Here is a 21915-nt window from a genome sequence, read left to right on the forward strand (position 1 = left end):
AGGGTGCAAAAGACCTTGTAGTTTAGGGTTGGCTTAGTCTACTTTAAACGTGTAAACCATGTTTTTAGTATTAGTGTATAACGGGACACAAGTGTTTGCGTAGTTATAGAGATTATTTTAATTAAATCTAGTGTGTTTTTCTTCTGCTATAAGCATTTTTAAAATTCAGTTACTCAGGGGTACAAATATAGCATTTAATGTGTATTTGTGAAACTTGCTTTAGTAAATTAAGGGAAATGCCTAATGACTCACGCCGAATTATAGAGCTGAAAAGGGATTTTGAGAGATAATTTAATCCACTCTTCATTTACAAATGAAACAGGCTCAGAGTTGAGAAATGTCTTTTGGGAGTGTTCCTAATTATTAATTGATAGTATTGTTGAATTCTCTTAAATTTTCTTGTGAGTTCACATTTATGAGTTACAGTAGTTGAAATTAAGTAGTTGGAATAACAGAATGTATTTTATTTATAGTTAAAGTAGTTTTAGTTGAGGCCTGCATCAGAATTCTTCAGTGTTACGTTGTAATGCAGAGGCATACTGTATGGCACACATGAGAAACTAATTTTATGTTTCCCAATAATAATGTTTTAAACCAAGTTTAGACACTTTTTTTAAGTTGTACTCTGTAGGTGCCAGGACAGATGACATTCATAAAATGAATGCTGTTTTTAAAAAAAAATTTTTTTATGGTTTCAGAGATTTATATCTTTGGATTTTAGTTATTAAAGATGTGTTAAATGGGATGTGTGCCAGTCAGCCATTTCAAGGCCCTTTACATGTTTTGTTTTTTATGTTATTACCTTTTCAGAAGCCTTATGAGGTAGTTACTGTTATCTAAATCCCATTTCAAAGATGAGTAAACTGACGATATAGTTAAGTGGTAGATTTAGAATTTTAGCCCTGGCATAGTCTCATTCCAGAGCTCACAGCTCTACTGTTCCCTAACTGAGATACATCCAAGGAGAGTAGTCCAATTATTAGTCCAGTTTTTAAGAGTGTTCATTTTATACATACTTAAACCCAGGGCTACTAATTTTTAGTACAAATATGAAACATACAGGGAGGTCTTAGTGACCAGTTCACTGATGTGATTAACCTATAACACATTAAAGTGAAATATGGATTTACTTACTGCTTATTTGCGTATTGCAAGGACTGGTAATTGCTGACAAATTCAGGACAGCTCAAGGAAATGATGCCTAATTACATATATCTTCAAAAGAAAGGCATACATATTTCTGAAGCTGCAATTTGAAAATGAATAATCTCCACTGATGCGTTACTTACTATATTTTACTCATTGTGTATTGTGTGCTCATTAATGACTGCACAAAACACAAATGAAAGTAAAAAAAAAAAAAATAGAAGAACTTAAGAAAGTAATGAAGTATTTATTTCAATCTCAGTTCTATGCTGAACGCCATGGTATATACAAGAAAACTAAGGCATGATTTTATACTTGAGGTTTGCAGTTTACTTTCAAAGATGAAACTAATATGTGTGAAATAGTTATGGATGGCTTATTAGCATTTAATTATTTGGAGAGATTAATAAGGGCTGTAGTATTTGGAGGATGATTTATGAAGAAGCCGAACTTGATCAGATCTGGGAAGGACCTAAATAGGATGTGATCGATATATGGGAAGGAGGACTTCAACAATCTAGGATGTGAGCTAAATTGAAAGCTCCATAATGGCAGGGTTTATTTCTTTTTCATTCATTCTCTATTCAAGTGATAGCCTCCTGCATGGTATTTAATAATTCCCAGTAAATATTTTACTGATGAAGGGAAGACGTGAAGGAGTTTCAAAGTATTTGGGTGATGGGTCAGTTAGGAAATTGCCCTACCTGGAATTCAGATATTTCTATTGGGAGCTGTGGGACAGCAAGTAGTTTATTTACTCATCTTGCCTTATTTCAGAAGGATTTTAAATGGGGCAGAATGGTTTGCAATTTATTTGATAGGCAGTAGTAGATTGTGTAGATCATTAAGCAAAAGAATGATAAAAGGTAAATTTATGCAGTATTAGTCTGGGTCTGGTATTTTATTTTATTTTATTTTATTTTATTTTATTCATTTATTTATTGAGACGGAGTCTCACTCTGTCTCCCAGGCTGGAGTGCAGTGACGCAATCTTGGCTCACTGCAAGCTCTGCCTCCCAGGTTCATGCCATTCTCCTGCCTCAGCCTCCCCAGCAGCTGGGACTACAGGTGCCTGCCACCACGCCCGGCTAATTTTTTTGTATTCTTTTTTTTTTAGTAGAGATAGGGTTTCACCATGTTAGCCAGGATGGTCTTGATCTCCTGACCTCGTGATCCACCCGCCTCAGCCTCCCAAAGTGCTGGGATTACAGGCGTGAGCCACCGTGCCTGGCCATTTTATTCTATTTTTAACAGCTTTATTGAGTTATAATTCACATACCATAAAGTTTACTCTTTTAAAGTATGTAATTGAGTAGTTTTTAGTATAGTCACAAGGTTGTGCAACCATTTCCAGTTAATTTTATTTTATTTTTTAATGCCTGGATGCTACTTACTGGAATCTAGTCAATTTAGAACATTTTCATGACCCCAAAAATCCCCACACCGAGTGGCAGTCATTCTCATTGCCTCTACCCTCAACCCTTGGCAAACACTAATTTACTTTCTGTCTTTATAGATTTGCCTCGTTTGGCCATTTCATGTAAATGGAATCATAAAATCTGTGGCTTTTTGTGACTGATTTCTTTCATGGGGCAACTGCTGACTGCTGTAGTTGTCTTCAGTGGGGATAGTTGGACGTGTAGCAAAGGGATTGGGAAGACATGGATCTTTGAAAGCAAAATTAAAGGAATGGGTAAAGGGATAAAGGAAGGCCTGTGGATAAAGGAAAATCATCTTGGGAGGGAAATGTTTACCAAATACTTAGTGATTTCTATTCACTGTTAGGTCCTTTAATCCTTATGACAACCTCTGAATTTAGTTTTATTCCCTATGCATTAGGAATAGTCTATGATCACAGGATCACAGGCTAGTAAATGGTGGAAGAAGCATTCACTCGTGTCTTTTTAATTTCAAGGTTCATGTTCTTTTCTCCCCACTAGTGAAAAGCAAGTTAAGATTTTAAGGTTTAGGCTTAAAGGGACCAGGAGAATGTTTCTGTTGACACAGTGTAGGCGTCCAGGTTCTTCCACTCAACAGTCCATCAGTATTTTTGTGTCAGGTTAAACATTGACTTGCATGTAGTGAGAAAAATATTGGAGGGAATTGGAAAAGTTTTTTTTTTTTTTTTTTTTTGAGACGAGTCTCGCTTTGTCGCCCACGCTGGAGTGCAGTGGCCAGATCTCAGCTCAATGCAATCTCCGCCTCCCGGGTTCACGCCATTCTCCTGCCTCAGCCTCCTGAGTAGCTGGGACTACAGGCGCCCGCCACCTCGCCCGGCTAGTTTTTTGTACTTTTTAGTAGAGACGGGGTTTCACCGTGTTAGCCAGGATGGTCTCGATCTCCTGACCCTGTGATCTGCCCGCCTCGGCCTCCCAAAGTGCTGGGATTACAGGCTTGAGCCACCGCGCCCGGCCTGGAAAAGTTTTTTAAACCATTGCTGTTTATCTTTATAGCTAATATTGTCTTACTCTACTTGACAAATTTCCCTGTGAACTAGCCACTACATTCTTATTTTAAAAGTTTCTGGCTGGGCACAGTGGCTCACGCCTTAATCCCAGCACTTTGGGAGGCCGAGGCCGGTGGATCACCTGAGGTCAGGAGTTTGAGACCAGCCTGACCAACATGGAGAAACTCCATCTTTACTAAAAGTAAACACAAAATTAGCTGGGCGTGGTGGCACATGCCTGTAATCCCAGCTACTCGGGAGGCTGAGGCAGGAGAATCGCTTGAACCCAGGAGGCGGAGGTTGTGGTGGGCCAAGATCGCGCCATTGTACTTCCGCCTGGGCGATAAGAGCAAAACTCCGTCACAACAACAGCAACAACAACAGCAGAGTTTCTAACACCAAATTACCTTTTTGAGCTTTGGTATTGTATGACGAAAACTAAGTTGAGAATTGAGATATTATGGGAGTAGGCATTGGGATCAATTTGTAAACCTCTATTTTCATTTGGGATTTATTTGGTAATGATATCTTACATAAAATTATGTAAGATGTACTTTATTTTTATGATATGGTAAGGGTATAAGCAAGTCATTCATATTAGGATAGAATTATTTGAACTTTAGTGGTTGTCAGTATTAAGGTTTTGGAAAGAGTTGTGCTAGATCCTTAAAGTCTCTTCTATCCTTAAGTTCTGGGGTCTTATATTTATTTTGTTATATCATTTCATTTGTTGAACTGTTGAAAGTTAAAACTTGTTCCATATATAGAGGCACAGGCAGAGTAGATTTAGCATCATTCTTAAGGGCCCTATAGTTTTCAGAATTATAATGGAACATTGGCTTCAAAGTCACCACTATATTAACCCCTAACAAGAGAGTATAATTGTACGTGCTTTTAATGTACAAGCATTTGAAATTTTTAAAATTAAAAATAATATCCAAGGCAAGGGATGTTAATGCTCTTACAATACAGGCATAAATTGTTTTACTACTGAAAAAGGTTCTTTCTTTTAATGGATTTCTTTTCTTTTAGGTAAGTACAGTCAATAATATAACAGATACCTGAATTCATTGTTTTAAGGAATAAAACAGCATTATTGGTGACTGTCCCCAAATCCACTTCCCCTTTCCTCAGAGGGAATTACTGCTGTGACAGACTCACCTTTTTTTTTTTTTTTTTGTATAAAACTCATCTTTCTTTTGCTATTGATTTCTGCCAGTCCAGCCTCCTCTCTCACCTAGCCTTCTTATATTTCTACTGTTATTCTTCTAGTCATCAAGGCTTTGATAGCTTCAAAAGTGCTTTTGAATTCTTTTCTCTGTATTCCTTTCTCTAAGCAAGTCATTTTTCAAGTCCCTTACCACCTCCCTTTCCCAGCCAAAATCAGCATTGTAGATTTTTTTCATTGCTGCCATAGTAAGAGCTTTTCTTTGTATTTAACTTGCTTCTCTAAGTCACAAAGAAACATTTTTGGTTTAGTTTTTTTTTTCTTTTTGGAGACAGAGTCCCGCTCTGTCACCCAGGCTGAAGTGCAGTGACGTGATCTTGGCTCACTGCAACCTCTTTCTCCTGGGTTCAAGCGATTCTCCTGCCTCAGCCTCCTGAGTAGCTGAAATTATGGGTGCTCATCACCATGCCTGGCTAGTTTTTATATTTTTAGTAGAGATGGAGTTTTGCCATGTTGGCCAGGGTGGCCTCAAACTCCTGACCTCAGGTGGTCACCCGCCTGGACCTCCCAAAGTGCTGGGATTACAGGCATGAGCCACTGCTCCTGGCCACAACGTGATGTTTTGATATAAGGAAACCTTGTGTCATGAGTCTTACAGTCAAGCTAATTAATGTATTTGTTATCTTTTTTGTGTGATAACACTTAAGATCTCCTTTAGGCAAATTTTAACTGTAAAATACTGTATATTATTAACCGTAGTTACTATGCTATAGCTTAGATCTCTAGTACTTATTCATCTTATAACTGGAAACTTGTACACATTGATCAACATCTCTCCAATTCCTCCATCTCTCAATACGTGGCAACTGCCATTCTACTTATTTCTCAGATTCTATTTTAGATCCCCATATATGAATACATTGTTTTCCTTATCTTTGATTTTCAGTAGTTTGACTTTGTGCCTAAGTGTGGTTTTCTTTATATTTATTCTGCTTGGGTGTTCTTGAGTCTCTTAAATCTCTAAATTTCTTTCACTAAATTGGGAAAATTTTTGGCTACTATTTCTTTTTGTTTGTTTCTAAGACTGAGTCTCACTCTGTCGCCCAGGCTGGAGTACAGTGGCACAGTCTTGTCCCACTGCAACCTCTGTCTCCCAGGTTCAGTGATTCTTGTGCCTCAACTTCCTGAGTAGCTGGGATTACAGGCTTGCACCACCATGCTTGGCTAATTTTTTTGTTTGTTTGTTTTTGAGATGGAGTCTCCCTCTGTTGCCAGGCTGGAGTGCAGTAGCGTGATCTCGGCTCACTGAAACCTCCACCTCCTGGGTTCAAGCGATTCTCCTGCCTCAGTCTCCCATAATTTATTTTTAGTAGAGGTGAGGTTTCGCCGTGCTGGCAATGCTCGTCCTGAACTCCTGGCCTCAAGTGATCCGCCTGCCTCGGCCTCCCTAAGTGCGGGGATTACAGGCGTGAGCCACCCCGTCTGGCCTGCCGCTATTTCTTTTAAAAAATATTTTTACTACACCCTCTTCTCCTTCTGGGACTTCAGTATGTCACTTTTTCTTTCCTTTTTTTTTTTTTTTTGAGACGGAGTCTTGCTCTGTTGCCCAGACTGGAGTGCAGTGGCTCAATCTCAGCTCACTGCAAGTTTCGCCTCCTGGGTTCACGCCATTCTCCCACCTCAGCCTCCCGAGTAGCTGGGACCACAGGCACCTGCCACTGCGCCCGTTCAATTTTGTTACTCTATTTTTAGTAGAGATGGAGTTTCTCTGTTAGCCAGGATATTCTCGATCTCCTGACCTCATGATCTGTCTGCCTGGGCCTCCCAAAGTGCTGGGATTACAGGTGTGAGCCACTGCGCCTGGCCGTGTGTGTCACCTTTTTGATATTGTCCTTGATAAGTCCCTGAAGCTCTGTTATTTTCTTTTTCTTTGTTTTTTTTCCCACCCTGTTTTCAGAATGAATAATTTCTACTTCTCGGCCTTTATTTTCGTTTATCTGGTGATATTTCCCTTATTATCAATTGCAAGTCTATGTTAATACTCATTGTTGATTCGAAGTCTTTATCTGATAATTCCAGCATTTGGGTCATCTTAGAATTGCCTTCTGTTGAGTGTCTTCTGGGAGAATGGGTTACGTTTTCCTGGTTCTTCCTATGTGAAGTAATTTTGGTTTGTATGAATATAACACTCTTGTTTATTCATTCTCTTGTTAAACATTTGTTTTGCTTCCAGTTTTGGGTCTTTATGAACTATTCTGTTGTGATCATACATGGACACAATCATGTGGACAACTGTTTTTGTTTTTCTTGTGTGGATTCTAACTAGAGGTAGAATTCCTGGGTCAGATGGTAAGTGATTGCTAAATTGTTTTCCTAAGTGGCTGTATCATTTTGCATTCTAACTAGTAATGTTTTTACTTTTGTTGTTGTTATACAGCCCTCCCTCTAACAAGTAATGTTTGAAAGCACCTCAGTGCACTTTTAATTTGCATTTAAAAAATTCCATGGAGTTGAGTATCCTTTTGTTTAACAACCATTTTTCTTTCTCTGGGAATGGTTAGTGTCTTTTACCTTTCCTTCTTTTGTTTCCTCTCTTCCTCCTCCATCCCTCCCTTGTCATGAACATCTAGGTACCCTTTATATGTTGAAGAGATTATCTCTGTCTCTCAGTGTAGATAATTTTTCTCTGTTATTCATTTTTTCTTTTGGCTACTTTAGGTGTGTTTTTGTAAAGAAGTTTTTAATCTTTACATAATTTAAATAAACTTTTTCAGTGTATGGATTTTAAGTTATAGTTAGAAAGTCTCCTGCACTCCAGGATTATAAACTGTATCACATTTCCTTTTAAACCTTATATTCGATATATTTAGATTTATCCTGCTTTAACATGTGCAGTAGGTATCCAGTATTATTTTCTTTCTCATAACTGCTGAGGCTGGCAGGTCATGAGGTCAGGCATTCAAGACCAGCCTGACCAACATGGTGAAACCTCGTCTCTACTAAAAATACAAAAATTAGCTGGGTGTGGTGGCGGATGCCTGTAGTCCTAGCTACTTGGGAGGCTGAGGTAGGAGAATCGCTTGAACCCAGGACGCAGAGGTTGTAGTGAGCCAAGGTGGCGCCACGGGACTCCAGCCTAGACGGCAGAGCAAGACTCCATCTCAAAAGAAAAAAAAAAACGTGTGTGATAGAATACTCATAAAGTTTACTGTTTAACCATTTCTAATTGTGCAGTTTAGTGGCATAAAGTACATTCACGTTATTGTCTAGCCATCACCATCCTCCGTGATCCAGAACTTTTTTATCTTCCCAAACTGAAACTCTACCCATTAAACAGTAACTTCCTATTCTCTCCCCACAATGCAAAGTCCCAGGCAAATACCGTTCCGCTTTCCGTCTTTATGAATTTGACTTTTCTAGGTACCTCCTGTAAGTGCAATTGTACAATAGTTGTCTTTTTGTGATTGGTTTATTTTACTTATACTGTATTCAAGGTTCATCCATGTTGTAAGCACGTATCATGTGTTTCCTTTTTAAGGCTGAATAATACTCCATCGGAAGTATATATCGTATTTTGTTTATCCATTCACATGTTAATGGATGCTTGGGTTGCTTCCACCTTTTGGTTATTGCCGATATTGCTGCTATGAACATGCACGTACAAATACCTGTTCAAGTTCCTGCTTTCAGTTCTTTTGGGTATATACCCAGAAGTGGAATTGTTGGGTCGTGTATTTAATTTTTGGAGGAACTATCGTATAGTTTTCCACAGCACTGCACCATTTTAAACTCTTACCAGCATTGCACAAGGGTTTCAATTTCTTTACATTTCCCCAACATTTGTTATTTTCTGTTTTTTTTTTTTTGATAGTAGCCATCCTAATGGGTGTAATGTGGTCTTTCATTCTGGTTTTGATTTCCATTTTCTTTATTTTTTTTATTTTTTTTTATTTTTTTATTTTTTATTTTTTTTTTTTTTTTTGAGGCGGAGTCTCACTCTGTCGCCCAGGCTGGAGTGCAGTGGCCAGATCTCAGCTCACTGCAAGCTCCGCCTCCCGGGTTTACGCCATTCTCCTGCCTCAGCCTCCCGAGTAGCTGGGACTACAGGCGCCCGCCACCTCGCCCGGCTAGTTTTTGTATTTTTAGTAGAGACGGGGTTTCACCGTGTTAGCCAGGATGGTCTCGATCTCCTGACCTCGTGATCCGCCCGTCTCGGCCTCCCAAAGTGCTGGGATTACAGGCTTGAGCCACCGCGCCCGGCCCATTTTCTTTATTATTAGTAAGGTTGAACATCTTTTCATGTGTTTATTGGCCATTTGTATATTTTCTTTGGAGAAATGTCCGTACAAGTTCTTTGCTCATTTTTCAGTTGGGCTGTTTTTGATTGTTGTGTTGTTCTTTATTCGGGATATTAATCCCTTACAGATAGTGATTTGCAAATATTTTCTCCCATTCTGTAGATTGCCTTTGCACTGTGTTGACTGTGTCCTTTGATACACAAAAGTTTTTACTTTTGATGAAGTTTTTCTTTTTTTCTTTTGTTACTTGTGCTTTTGGTGTCATAGTCAAGAGATTATAGCCAAATTTAGTATCATGAAGCTTTTCATGTTATGTTTTTTTCTAAGAGTTTTATAGTTTTAGCTCTTGTGTTTAGGTCTGTGGTCCATTTTGAGTTAACTTTTGTGTATGGTATAAGGTAAAGGTACAACTTCATTCTTTTGCATATGGATATCCAGTTTTCCAGCACCATTTGTTCAAAAGACTGCCCTTTTTTCATCTTAGTAGTTATGGCATCCTTATTAAAAATCATTTAATTATATATGTGAGAGTTTATTTCTGGGCTCCTTATTCTGTTAGTCCTTATGCCAGTACCATACTGTTTTGGTCACTATAGCTTTGTAGTAACTTTTAAAATGAGAAAATGTGAGATCTCCAACTTTGTTCTTTTTCAAGATTATTTTGACTATTCAGGATCCTTTGAGAGTCATATGAATTTTAGGATGGATTTTTCTATTTCTGCAAAAATGTTATTAGGATTTTGATGGTAATTGCCTGAATCTGTGGATCGATTTGGGTAAATAGCTTTCAGATATGAAAGTTTGTCGCAAGTCTGAATGCTATACTAAATGCAGTTATCCAGATGGCAAAGTTAAGGAAAAAAACGAAGCCATTTAAACCTATTTTTAAAGCTTATTAGGAGGGAATGAGATCAGATTGCTTACTAGCTGTCCAAAAAAGAGTTTTTGCCAAAAGTGACTTAGAGCAGGGGAGAAGCTGCTTTTATGAATTACTTTTTTGTTTATTTTTTATTGTAATTTTATAATAATTTTTTTAAAGATGTGGTCTTGCTCTGTTGCCCAACTGGAGTGCAGTGGGGCAGTCATAGCTCCTCCATGGCTCAAGTGATTCTCCCAGCCTCCCAAGTAGCTAGGTGTGAGCTGGACTACAGGTATGAACTGCTATGTCCAGCTGATTTTTTAATTTTTTGTAGAGATGGGGATCTCGATTTGTTGCCCAGGCTGGTGTTCATCTCTTGTCCTCAAGTGACCTTCCTGCTTTGGCCTCACAAAGTGCTGGGACTACAGGCGTGAGCCATCACACCCAGCTCATAAATGACCTTTTTGAATATCCAGGAAAACTTTACAGAAAATTGCAAGGGCTATGGAAAAATAAATTACACTGGTAGGATTTATAAATTCAAAGCAAAAATTTATTTTGGAAAAGTAAGGTTAAAAGCGGGTTGTGGCCAGGCGTGGTGGCTGACACCTGTAATCCCACCACTTTGGGAGGCTGAGGCCAGCCGCTCACTTGAGGTCGGGAGTTGGAGACCAGCCTGACCAACATGGAGAAACCCTATCTCTACTGAAAGTACAAAATTGACCAGGCGTGGTGGCTCATGCCTGTAATCCCAGCTACTTGGGAGGCTAAGGCAGGAAAATCGCTTGAACCTGGGAGGTGGAGGTTGCGCTGAGCGGAGATCTCACCATTGCACTCCAGCCTGGGCAACAAGAGCAAAACTCTGTCTCAAAAAAAAGAAAACAAAACAAAAAACAAGAACCTTGAACTTAAACATAGTGATTACATCCTTAAATTATAATTTTAAAAGTTCATATGTCAAATGCCAATTAATTGTTAGCCAACAGTTTTTTTTTTTAGTCAAAGAAAAAGCGAGAAAAACTCTTCTACCATCTGCTTGTACAAAATTTCTTCTTTATGGCGACTAATTTTTAGAGTTCATAAAAATATCTTAATAATATGTAGTTATTTCATGTGTAAAACTCAATAGAATTGGTAGGTTAATGGAGGCTAGTTTACATTTGAAAAGGTTTATTTTGAAGTTTTAAACAAATTTAGTATTTAATATACTTTCTCATTTTTTTCTTTTTTCTTATTGTTATAAAGAAAATTCAAATGAAGTTTGTAAGCAGAACTTATATAGCTGTATCTAAATCCCCTCCAGTTTACTTGACTGTGCTCCTCCAATACTACTGTATTTTACTTGTGTTGATTTGAAAATGGTTGGGGATATACTTTGTCCCATTGTATCCTTTTAACTCAGTTCAGCATTTCCTTCAGGTCTTTTTGGACTCAACTTTTTAATCTCTTCCTGTCCTTAAATGTTTCTTATCTCATATATGAGCATTAAAATATTTTTGTATGAGTGTTAAAAAGTATTTTTTTAGTCTGAGATTTCTACGGTTCTATTCTTGTTTTTAAAATTATTGCAGTGTATTTTCTGTATGCGTATTCTCTGAACTTTGACTTGTGGTTTTTTTTTTTTTAGTTTCAAATCTTAATTTTTAAAGTTTGCTAATAATATAAGGCAGGTGGTTTTAAAGAGTGATGTTTTTTGTCATTCAGCACTTTCCTCCCTGATGGAGAAAATGTGAGTTTTTGAAGGTTGAGCCTTCAAACCTTTTTTAAAAGTTTAGGAGATACTTTATTTTTTTAGATTGTATCCTGTACCACATTTTTTTTTGAGCCAGGAACCAAATTAGTTTTTGGAGTCTAAGCAATTTATAAAGTTAAGTAAACTGTGATATTTCCCCTCATATTTTTTAAGAATTGGTGAAAATACTGTTGTCTTTGATTATTATCAAATGCTGTAATTTAGCAGTCTGCATAACTAATGTAGACAGACTTTACATGATTTAGTTCTTTTGGTATATTAAAAATTTAAATCTAAGGTAGTAGAACATGAGTTGCTGCTCCCCAAAATGTAGTGGATTATTTTGTTGTGGCATTTAAAATGCATTAGAGGTAATTAAGTAAATTATGGTATATCCATACAGTTGGATACCATGTACATTTATTTTTGTGTTTTGGGAATAGCATATTTGTTTTGATTATGTATTGACTGTTTTGTATTAGGTTCATTCGATCCTTTTGGTGTTTATTATGAAAGTAATTCATTGATGAATATACTCAGCCTAGGAAATTCAATTTTGGCCAGGAATGGGGTCTTGATCAGTCTGGTAAGCTGGTTAAATGAATGTTTGTTAAGGAAATTTCTACTGCAATGTGGTCTGTACTTCAAATATGACTGTTGTATTTAGGAGATGATATTTACACACATAAAAATATGTGTGACTTGTAGTTGAAATGAAGAGTAATTGAAAGAAAGGATGCCTGATAGTTAAAATGATCAAGAAAGACTTCCTGGAGAAGTTTTAAGTTGTGATAAAAGCTTTTTTTTTCTTTTTTCCAGCAGGTGCAGTGTGAGGTTAGATAATGTGGGGGGTGGGGGGGAATGGACAAGATACAGGGGAAAAAAGAGTAGCAGGTGTAGTAAGCTTAGAACTGGGTTTATGTAAGCAAGTGATAGCAGATGCTTACAAAAATTGGAAATGATTATGGAGAACTTTAATATTCAGCTGCAGGAATCAGAGAATGATATAATTGTTCATGTGGATGGACCTTTAGGAACAATTTTACAATGAATAATTTTACAGAAATGGAAACAAGCTTGTACTTAATGTTGTAGGCAATAGAGCATCATTGGAAGATTTTTGAGTTAGGCCGTTTGAAATTGGGAAATACATATTTGGTCTTCAACCCCATTTTCAGACATACAACTCCTAAAATTCTTAGAAACTCCAAAGTGATGTCTCTTTGAGTGCTGATGGGATGACTGTTGGCTGGCAGCCCCTAGGTAACTTCAAGATGGAGCTGGTCACTTGAAAGACCGAGGCATGATTAGTGAGTTGGGACTTCCAGCCCCACCCTCCAACCACTGGGGCTGAAGGTTAAGTTGATCAGCAATGGTTTAATCAATCCTGTCTGCACTGAAGGCTCTATAAAAACCCCAAAGGACAGGATTTGGAGAGCTTTCAGATAGCTGAACACGTGGAGGTTCTGGGAGGGTGGTACGCTTGAGAGGGTATGGAACGTCCACGTCTCTTCCCACACACCTCACCCTGTGTGTGTCTTTATCTGTATGCTTTGTAATATTGTTTATAATAAACCAGCTAATGTGTTTCTCTGAATTTTTTGAGCCACTTTAGCAAATTAATTGAACTCAAAGAGTTCATCTTCAAGCTGGTGAGTCAGAAGTTCCAGAGGCTGGGGCTTGTGACTGGTGTCTGAAGAAGGGGGGCAGTCTTGGGGACTGAACCTTCAACCTGTGGATTCTGATGCTATCTCCAGGTAGATAGTATGGGAATTGAATTACAGAACACCCAGCTGGTGTCCACTGAAGAACTGATTGCTTTTTTGTTGTTGGGAGAGACCCTCCACACATTTGATGTTGGGAGAAACCCTCTACACATTTGGTCACGGAAGTCTTCTGTGTTGATTGTTGTGGTGGTGGTGTGAAAGCAGAGGAAAAAACAATTTGAGCATTGGTTTTTAGGTATATTATTCTCTTGTCCTTTGTAGGAGTTCTAGAATTGAAAATACTGTTTTGTCCTGTTTTAGGGTATTGTTGGATATAGCAACTTGAATTGCAGTGGTAACAAATAAAAGTAGAGAGATTAATATATGGGATCAGACCAAGGAATAGTTAGGTGTTAATAATTCACTAAGTATTGGTCAGATGGTAGTAGGCTTTTAGATAGAGTGTTTTAGTTCAACAGTTTAGATTGCCTTGTATTAAACAAGTTTTTATTTTCATATAGTATACTAGTCAGTTCCATTTGTCCACTGGTAAGGTATTAAACTATACTGGATCGGAAGGAGAGCACCTAACATAGTAGGAGCAGTGTTAATAGTGGCTTGGTGGCATGAAATGGGTTGGAGTGTTGAGAAATTGTCAGCTGTTTTTATGGTTAAGGAGTTTAATGTGGTGTCAGGGCAGCTGGGAGAGGTCAGAGGCCAAATAATAAATGGACTTTTTTTTGTACCTTACAAGGAAATTTTTGTTTTGTTTTGTTTTGTTTTTTAAAAAAACATGGACAGTGTGGAACTGTTGAAGAGGTTAGTCAGTAAACCAGTATCACTTTTTTTTTTTTTTTTGAAACAGATTATGGTTTCCCCTTATTTTTAATGATTTAATCTATTTGGCACACTTTTTTTTTTGAGACAAAGTCTTGCTCAATCATGCAGGCTGGAATACAGTGGCATGATCTTCGCTCACTGAAACCTCCGTCTCACGGGTTCAAGCAATTCTCCTGCCTCACCTTCCTGAGTAGCTGGGATTACAGGCGCCTGCCACCACGCCCTGCTAATTCTTGTATTTTAATAGAGATGGGGTTTCCCATGTTGGTCAGGCTGGTCTCGAACTGCTTATCTCAAGTGATCGTCTCTCCTCGGCCTTGGCGCACTCAGTTCTTGAACTTGCTTTAGAGGCTAAAATATTCCCCAAAGATATTATTTATTTATTTGTTTATTTTTTGAGACAGAGTCTCACTGTGTCTCCCAGGCTGGAGTGCAGTGGTGTGATCTCGGCTCACTGCAACCTCCACCTCCTAAGTTCAAGCGATTCTCTTCCCTTAGCCTCCCAAGTAGCTGGGATTACAGGTGTCCACCGCCACGCCTGGCTAATTTTATATTTTTAGTAGAGTTGGGGGTTTAATCATGTTGGTCAGGCTGGTCTTGGACTCGTGTCCTCAAGTAATCCACCTGCCTCAGCCTCCCAAAGTGCCGGGATTACAGGCACGAGCCACTGCTCACAGCCTAATTTCTATAGTTTTAGTAGCGAGGGTGTTTCACCATGTTGGCCAGGCTGGTCTCGAACTCCTGACCTCAGGTGATCCACCCACCTCAGCCTCCCAAAGTGCTAGTATTACAGGTGTGAGCCACCATGTCCGGCCCTCAGTAGCCCAATAGGTTTTTTTTTTTTTTTTTTTTTTTTTCATTTTATCTTAGAAAAAAAGATTCTGCAGATGTTAAGAGTCGAAGAATGTCACAGCAATTACCTGTCTGCTGTTTAGCAGTGAGTTTGAATATGGAATAAAATAAAATGTTACATTCTCTTTAAAGCCTGCTTATAGTTAATAGCTTTTCCCACATAGCTAAAAAGTGTTCAGCTATCTCCTAAGTAGCCCCCACATACTGCTTGTCAGAGCTCAGCTTTTATAATTTCTGATCCTTATTTATGTTGTTGTTATTTTGTTAGAAGAATATAGGCCAAATCTGCTGTGACAAAATATTAAATATTATATTTATTTAATTTGGTATGAAATGATGTACAATGAAAAAAATCTCCCTCTCATTTCTGTTCATCACCTCCCCAGTTCCCTTTTTTGGAGATAACCAAAATTATTCTGGTATAGTCTTCTAGAGCTACCTTGTGCCTATACAAAATATTTTATATGTTTTTACTCCTCCCCATTACTTTTATACAGATATACCATACTTGATACATTGTTCTGTATCTTTGTTCAATTAGTAATACATTTTGGAAATTGTTTCATATGGCTATACTAAGAGCTTCCTCAGTCTGTGTTTTGTAGCTGCATAATGTTCCATAGTATAAACTTAGCATATTTTAATAGTTTCCGGTTTGATTGTTATTTCCAGTCTTTTGCTGTTAGAAGCAAGATTGTAGCTAATGACCTTGGTTGTATATTATTTCACATATATTCCTGAAGGATCAATTTCTTGAAGTGGAATTTCTTTTCAAAAGCTCTGGGCATTTATAATTTTGATACAATTGTGAATGTGGGGTTAAATGAAGTGAAACTATGGAGTTTGGTATATTATTTACCTACGATGGAATCTCACTTCGTAACAAATGAAATTCTAAGAAATAAATGTATAATTGCTAAAATATTAGTGAAATCTTTATTAATTATTTTGTTTTGCAGGTATACAAAACTAGGATATGCTGGAAATACAGAACCACAGTTTATTATCCCTTCCTGTAAGTATTTCTTTTAAGCCCTAAATGTGCTGATTTAAAATATCTCCTTCCCTTATAATTTAAGTAAAAGAAGTAATCAGTTCTGAAGTCCTATAAGATTTAGTCCTTTAAAAACATGATTTGCCAAGTTCTAAGTGTGGCCTCATTTTTGTACCTCTGACCATTCATTTCAGCTTTCTATTTAGCTCCCCATTTGCCTTGTCTACCAAATATCTCTTTTTAAAGAAAAAAAGAAATGAACTGATAATGAAACAGTACCCCCGTTTTTAGGGTGATATTATAGTTAATAGTATGTGGGTATAACTAATTATCAAGTAGTCCATTCCTCATCATATACCTATGAAGACTGTCCTTTGGTTTGTGGATATGACTACTTTTTGCAGGGCCTGTATCTGTTGACATCCTCACTGAGTGCCCGTGTTTCAAAATAAGGATGGAAGGACAGTATCTCACCTTTAGAGATGTTGACCTCAGCTATTTTCTAATATCCTATAACCATACTGTTGTATATTATGTCTTTAGAGTATTTTTGTTTTATCCTGTTTTTGTTAATCTTGCTTAAGCTGACCATTAACTTTCAGTAGTTTTTAAAAAATATTCTGACATTGGTTTGTTAGTGCTCTTGTTTGTTAGCATAGATCTGTTCCTTGATGAACGTAGTTTTACGCTTTTGACTTGCAAAGAGTTCACGTTTTTTGTACATAATATAGTAACACTTCTGATCTATTTGTCTTACATCCAAACTAAAACTTTTGCATACCAAATGACAAACCTTTTGAGCCATTGCTTGATGGTTCTCACTCCTAGATATTTTAATTTTGAGAGTGTCACTAATTTTTCACAGTCTTATTTATGTGACTGAATTTTTTGTATTTCATTGTTACTCATTTATGAAAATAAGAAAATGGAAAAATGAATGTGTAGAGAGTAATGAAAGCAGTGTATGTTTCAGAATCAATGAGGCTGAGAATAAGATAGGTATTGTTAGGTTTTGCCAAAAACTGGATCTTTAGTATTGCTTGAGTATTCATTGGACACAAGAGGTCAACTGTTGTGTCATTTGTGTAGTAAGAACAAAATTAAATGTGTAACATTAAAGAAATAACACAAGAGGTGATACTGATGAAACAGCTCATTCATGTGAGTCTAGTGAGCTTTATTACCTTTTAAATATTTTATTCATACATGTTTGTTGTCTGCTGAACATGAACAGGTTTGCTTTTCTTTATTGTTTATCCCACATTTATATGTCAATACATGTATTTTTTTTTTTTGTCTGTTTTAAGAATTTGGTGATACATGTTGGCTTTATTGCTAACTAATGTAGAGGTACTTCTTTGGGCTAGTACTTGACTTTAGTTGTATTTCAGTTTAGTGTTAGACCATTGTGTATGTACTTACTGGTGTCTTTAAGCTACCGTAACAAAGTACCAAAAACTAGTTGGCTGAAAACAACAGAAGCTTACAATTCTGGAGTCCAGAAGTACAAAATCAATGCAGCAGCAGGGTCATAGTCTTGCTCACCAGCTTCTGATGTTTCCTCAGGATCCTTGGCTGATAGATGCATCACTCCAGTCACATGGCTGTCTTCTTGCTGTGCATCTTTAGATCATCCTTCTGTGTGTGTGTGTTCAAATTTTCCCTTTCTATGAGGACACTAGTCATATTGGATTAGGGGCCACCTTGATAATCTCGTTTTAACTGAGAAGACCCTGTTTCCAAACACAGTTACATTCTGAGGTACTGGGGGTTAGGACTTCAACATATCTTTTTGGGGGCGCACAATTCAACCTCTAACAATGCTGATGGCTTTTAATCTTTTGTGTATAATCTTTTGTTATGATTGTTTGTGTCAGGAGACTACTAAAGTTATTTCTGCCATCTAAGCAAAATTGGTTTTGGTTATATTCTTAAATGGCTGTGTTAACTTTTTGTTGGAGACCTACATAATTTTGATTGTTTGAACAATTGGATCTCATCGCTGTTGAAATCATTTTTTATTTTCTCTCTGCCAAAATACGAAGTCTTTGCTATGACTAGTTGCAGTATGTTAAAAATTCGTTTGCCTGGTATAAGAAAGTTTTCAATTCTCGAGTGTTTTTTTCTTACCCAGTTTTAATGCTGCAGGTACAGGGTTTATAATTAGCAGATAAAGACATTGCCACTATCTTTTACTGATGAGTATTGATATTTGATCTGGAAAGCCTATGCGACTGGTTCAAGGTTTTTTTTTATATACATATATATTTATTTTTAGGAAATTTATAGTGAGCCACCTAGATGCCTATGTACATTATAAGTAAATTGCTAGAAAGAATTTCTGGCATTTAGAAGGACTAGATGGTGGATTTAAAATGTTTTGTCTTCCAGTTATTTTCTGCCCACTTTCTTAAGGATATAGCTGTTACTAAATGAAAGTAACAGTTGAATGCCAGATCAGTTTAAGTGCATTCAGACAATTATTTTGAATGAAGAACTGAACTTGAAGGATTCATACATTTATAACTTAATCTAAAAATACATAACAAGTTTTAGCTTTGAAACTGTATGCTGGATTTCTGAAATTATTTAAGGATATTGTTGTGGGTTTTACCTAAATGAATTGAGATTTCCTTTTGTGTATGTAGTTTAACAGATCTGTATTACATTTAAATTACTAGACCACAATAGTAATTACTATTACTAGACCCAATAGTGATAGGGTAGAGATATAAAGAAAGTTGAAAAAATTATCCTTGAAGTTTTTTTCTCATTTGTGTTTTTCAGTTTTTTCTTTCCAGTTGTTCATCAAGCATATGTGGACTTGGTGGGATTACAGTTTTACTCAGAATCTAAAGAGGATTTATATAATTTAAAAAATACATATTTGAAACATTCACACAGATTTTTTTTTTTGGCTTTTTGCATTTGAGGCCTTGTCTCTGAGTGGGAGTTGAGGTTTCATTGTGTAAAATGAATTTTGTCACTGGTTTCTTATGATTTTTGTGAATTAGTTTGACAATTTAAATATGCTAGGTCATGTTTTACTTTGTAGCACTTTGTAATGGAAGAAGTGTAAGGTAAAAGTTTGTCTCATTTGAAGGTGAATTATTTGACATGTCTCACTTATTTTAAAGGTATTGCTATTAAGGAGTCAGCAAAGGTGGGTGATCAAGCTCAGAGGAGGGTGATGAAAGGTGTTGATGACCTAGACTTCTTCATTGGTGATGAAGCAATAGAAAAACCTACATATGCAACAAAGGTATGTTTTCATGATTTGTATAAATAACATTTTCAAAAATTAGTTTGTTCAATGCTTGTGCCCTCTGGAATACACTCTATAATAGATCTTATTAATATCCTCAAACCTCTTCTCAGTAGAAATTTCTTTTTCCCTGTGGCATCCTTCCCTGTTGCTTTAACTTTGCTTTTTTTTTTTTCTTTTTCTTTTTTTAATAACCCCTAGGAGGAAAATTTTAGCCCTTTCAAATGAACAGTTACTATTTTTCCACACCCACTGGATCTCAGGGCTCTCAATAAAATTAGCTTTACTTCCACATTGCTACTTCTGCAAACATTTTTTCCACGTCTTTATTCAAACCTATACCATTTTTCTCTTTTTTGAAGCTTATGCCATCTGTAAGTGCTGTTCTGTTTCTCCCTCTTTTTCTTTTCTACCCTTTTCCTTCCCTTTTTTAATTGAAGTGTAACTATGTAAGTGTTAATTATATAGTTTGAAGAATTTTTATGACTGTAATCATAACAGGTAAAGATACAGAACAAATCTAGTAACCCTGAAGCTTTCCTTGTACTTGTTCACACAGTCACTACTCCAATCCCACAAATAAATAAATGCTATTCTGACCTTTATCATCTTATATTTTGACATTGACTTTGTCTGGTTTGTAAATATCCTCCTTTGTACGTCTTCCCTTCTCATAATTTATTTATTAATGAACAACTAATAAATACTTTGTAAAATACTTTGCCAAGTATCATGAGTAAAATGGTGTATAAGAAAAATAATTCCCCTGACTTCAAGGCTATTATAATGTGGTGGAAAGGAAGACACTGAAGAAATAATTACAAGTGTGTTGGGGATTAGAAAAAGGGAAACATACACAAAGTGCTCTGGACATGTATTACAGGAGTAGCTCACCTAGTGTGGGGATTCAGGAATGTCCTCGAGGAGTACATCTTTAAGCTGAGGCTTGAAGAATAAAATAGGAGTTAGCTGCTGAGGTAGGCAGGCTGAATTGTTTTAGGTAGAGAAACCAATATATGAAGAGGCTTTACCGTATGAGGGAAACTAGAAATGCATGACCAATATGTCTGAAGCATGGAAAATGAGGTAGAAAGAAGTGAGGAGGCTGGATAGGTAGGCCAGGAAAGAGCACTGCAAGTGTTGTGAGACCATGCTAAAGAATTTGAACCCTATCCTATAGGTAACATTAATGAGTATACCTAGAGGAATAATTTTTGTGCTTAAAGTGCAAATAATTGGAATCTACCTGTTTGAACTTGAATCCTGTCTATGCTAGTTTCTAACTTTGTGATATCATTCAGTGACTTAATCTTTCTTAATTTTGATTTCTTCGTGTGTAAAATGGAGATGTTATTAGTGCTTCAGGATTTTTTTCTTTTTTCTTTCTTTTTTTTTTTTTTTTTTTTTTTTTTTTTAACACGGAGCCTCACTTTGGTTACCCAGGATAGAGTTCAATGGCATGAACATGACTCACTGCAGCCTTGATATCCCAGGCTCAAGTCATCCTCCTACCTCAGCTTCCCAAATAGCTTGGACTACAGATGCATGCCACTAGGCCTGGCTAATTTTTTGTATTTTTGGTAGAGACGGGGTTTCATCATGTTGCCCAGACTGGTCTTGAACTCCTGGGCTCAAACAATTTGTCCCCTTGGCCTGCCAAAGTACTGGGATTATAAATGTGAGACACCACGCCTGGCCCAGGATTGTTATAAGGCTTAAGGAGATGTGTATAAAGAAATTGTTATACTCTACTGCTTTGAACATAATGATTACTCTGTATATGTTGGCTATTTTTACTTATAAAAGATTACTCAGGCCACATAGCAATGAAAAATTATTTGGGTAAGATAAGCATGATTCTGGGGAAACCAGATAATTGACTATTGCTGTAGTCTAAGCAAGAGATATTAGTGATGGCAGTGGGAATAGAAAGAAATGGAAATTGTGTATGTGCAATCACACACTCAGACATTTAACTTTTATTGTAGAAAACTTCACATGTCAAAGAAGAGAAAATAATATAATGAACCCCCATGTGCGTATCACACAACTTTGGCGGTTATCATCTATGGACAATCTCATTTTGTCTATAATGTTTCCACCCCCAACCTCCAATTATTTTGAAGTAAATTGTACATATTATTTCACTTACAAATATTTAACTCTTACATATGAAGACTTCTAAAAAAGAAAAATATGACACCTTAATTTAGTGTGCAGTTTCTTTATCTGGTATCTAGTTATTGCTTAAATTTCTTTGATTATTTTCTATATTGGTTATTCTGTTTGAATCAGCGTTAAAATGTGGTCTACTCACTGAGTTTAGTTGATAAATCTCTCAAGTCTCTTTTTATCTATAGGTTCTTTTCCCTGTGTGTTATGTTTCTTTTCTTTTTTGTTCTTGCCATTTATTTATGGAAAAAACTTGGATGTCTTGTAAACTTTCCTATATTGTAGGGATTCTGATTATTATATCCTCTTTGGGTCATATAACACAGTACCCTACTTCCTATATTTACTTTTTGTTCTTGTAAATGGTAGTTAAGTAAAAGTCTGATTAGATTTATGGGAGGTTTTTGTTTGTTTGTTTTGACAAGGGGAAAAAAGTG

At 36.7% G+C, this 21915-nt stretch overlaps 1 protein-coding gene across 1 annotated transcript in view; it reads left to right on the plus strand.

The window, feature by feature from the left end:
- The window catches only part of ACTR3 (actin related protein 3), a 74686-nt gene that overhangs the window by 9322 nt on the left and 43449 nt on the right, over window positions 1-21915 (plus strand). Inside the window, exons 2-3 of the mRNA XM_010353561.2 lie at window positions 16007-16062; window positions 19179-19303. Of these exons, the coding sequence (XP_010351863.1) occupies window positions 16007-16062; window positions 19179-19303 (181 nt within the window). The remainder of the gene's footprint in view (window positions 1-16006; window positions 16063-19178; window positions 19304-21915) is intronic.

Source organism: Rhinopithecus roxellana, chromosome 14, assembly GCF_007565055.1.
Source record: "Rhinopithecus roxellana isolate Shanxi Qingling chromosome 14, ASM756505v1, whole genome shotgun sequence".
Lineage (NCBI taxonomy): Eukaryota > Metazoa > Chordata > Mammalia > Primates > Cercopithecidae > Rhinopithecus > Rhinopithecus roxellana.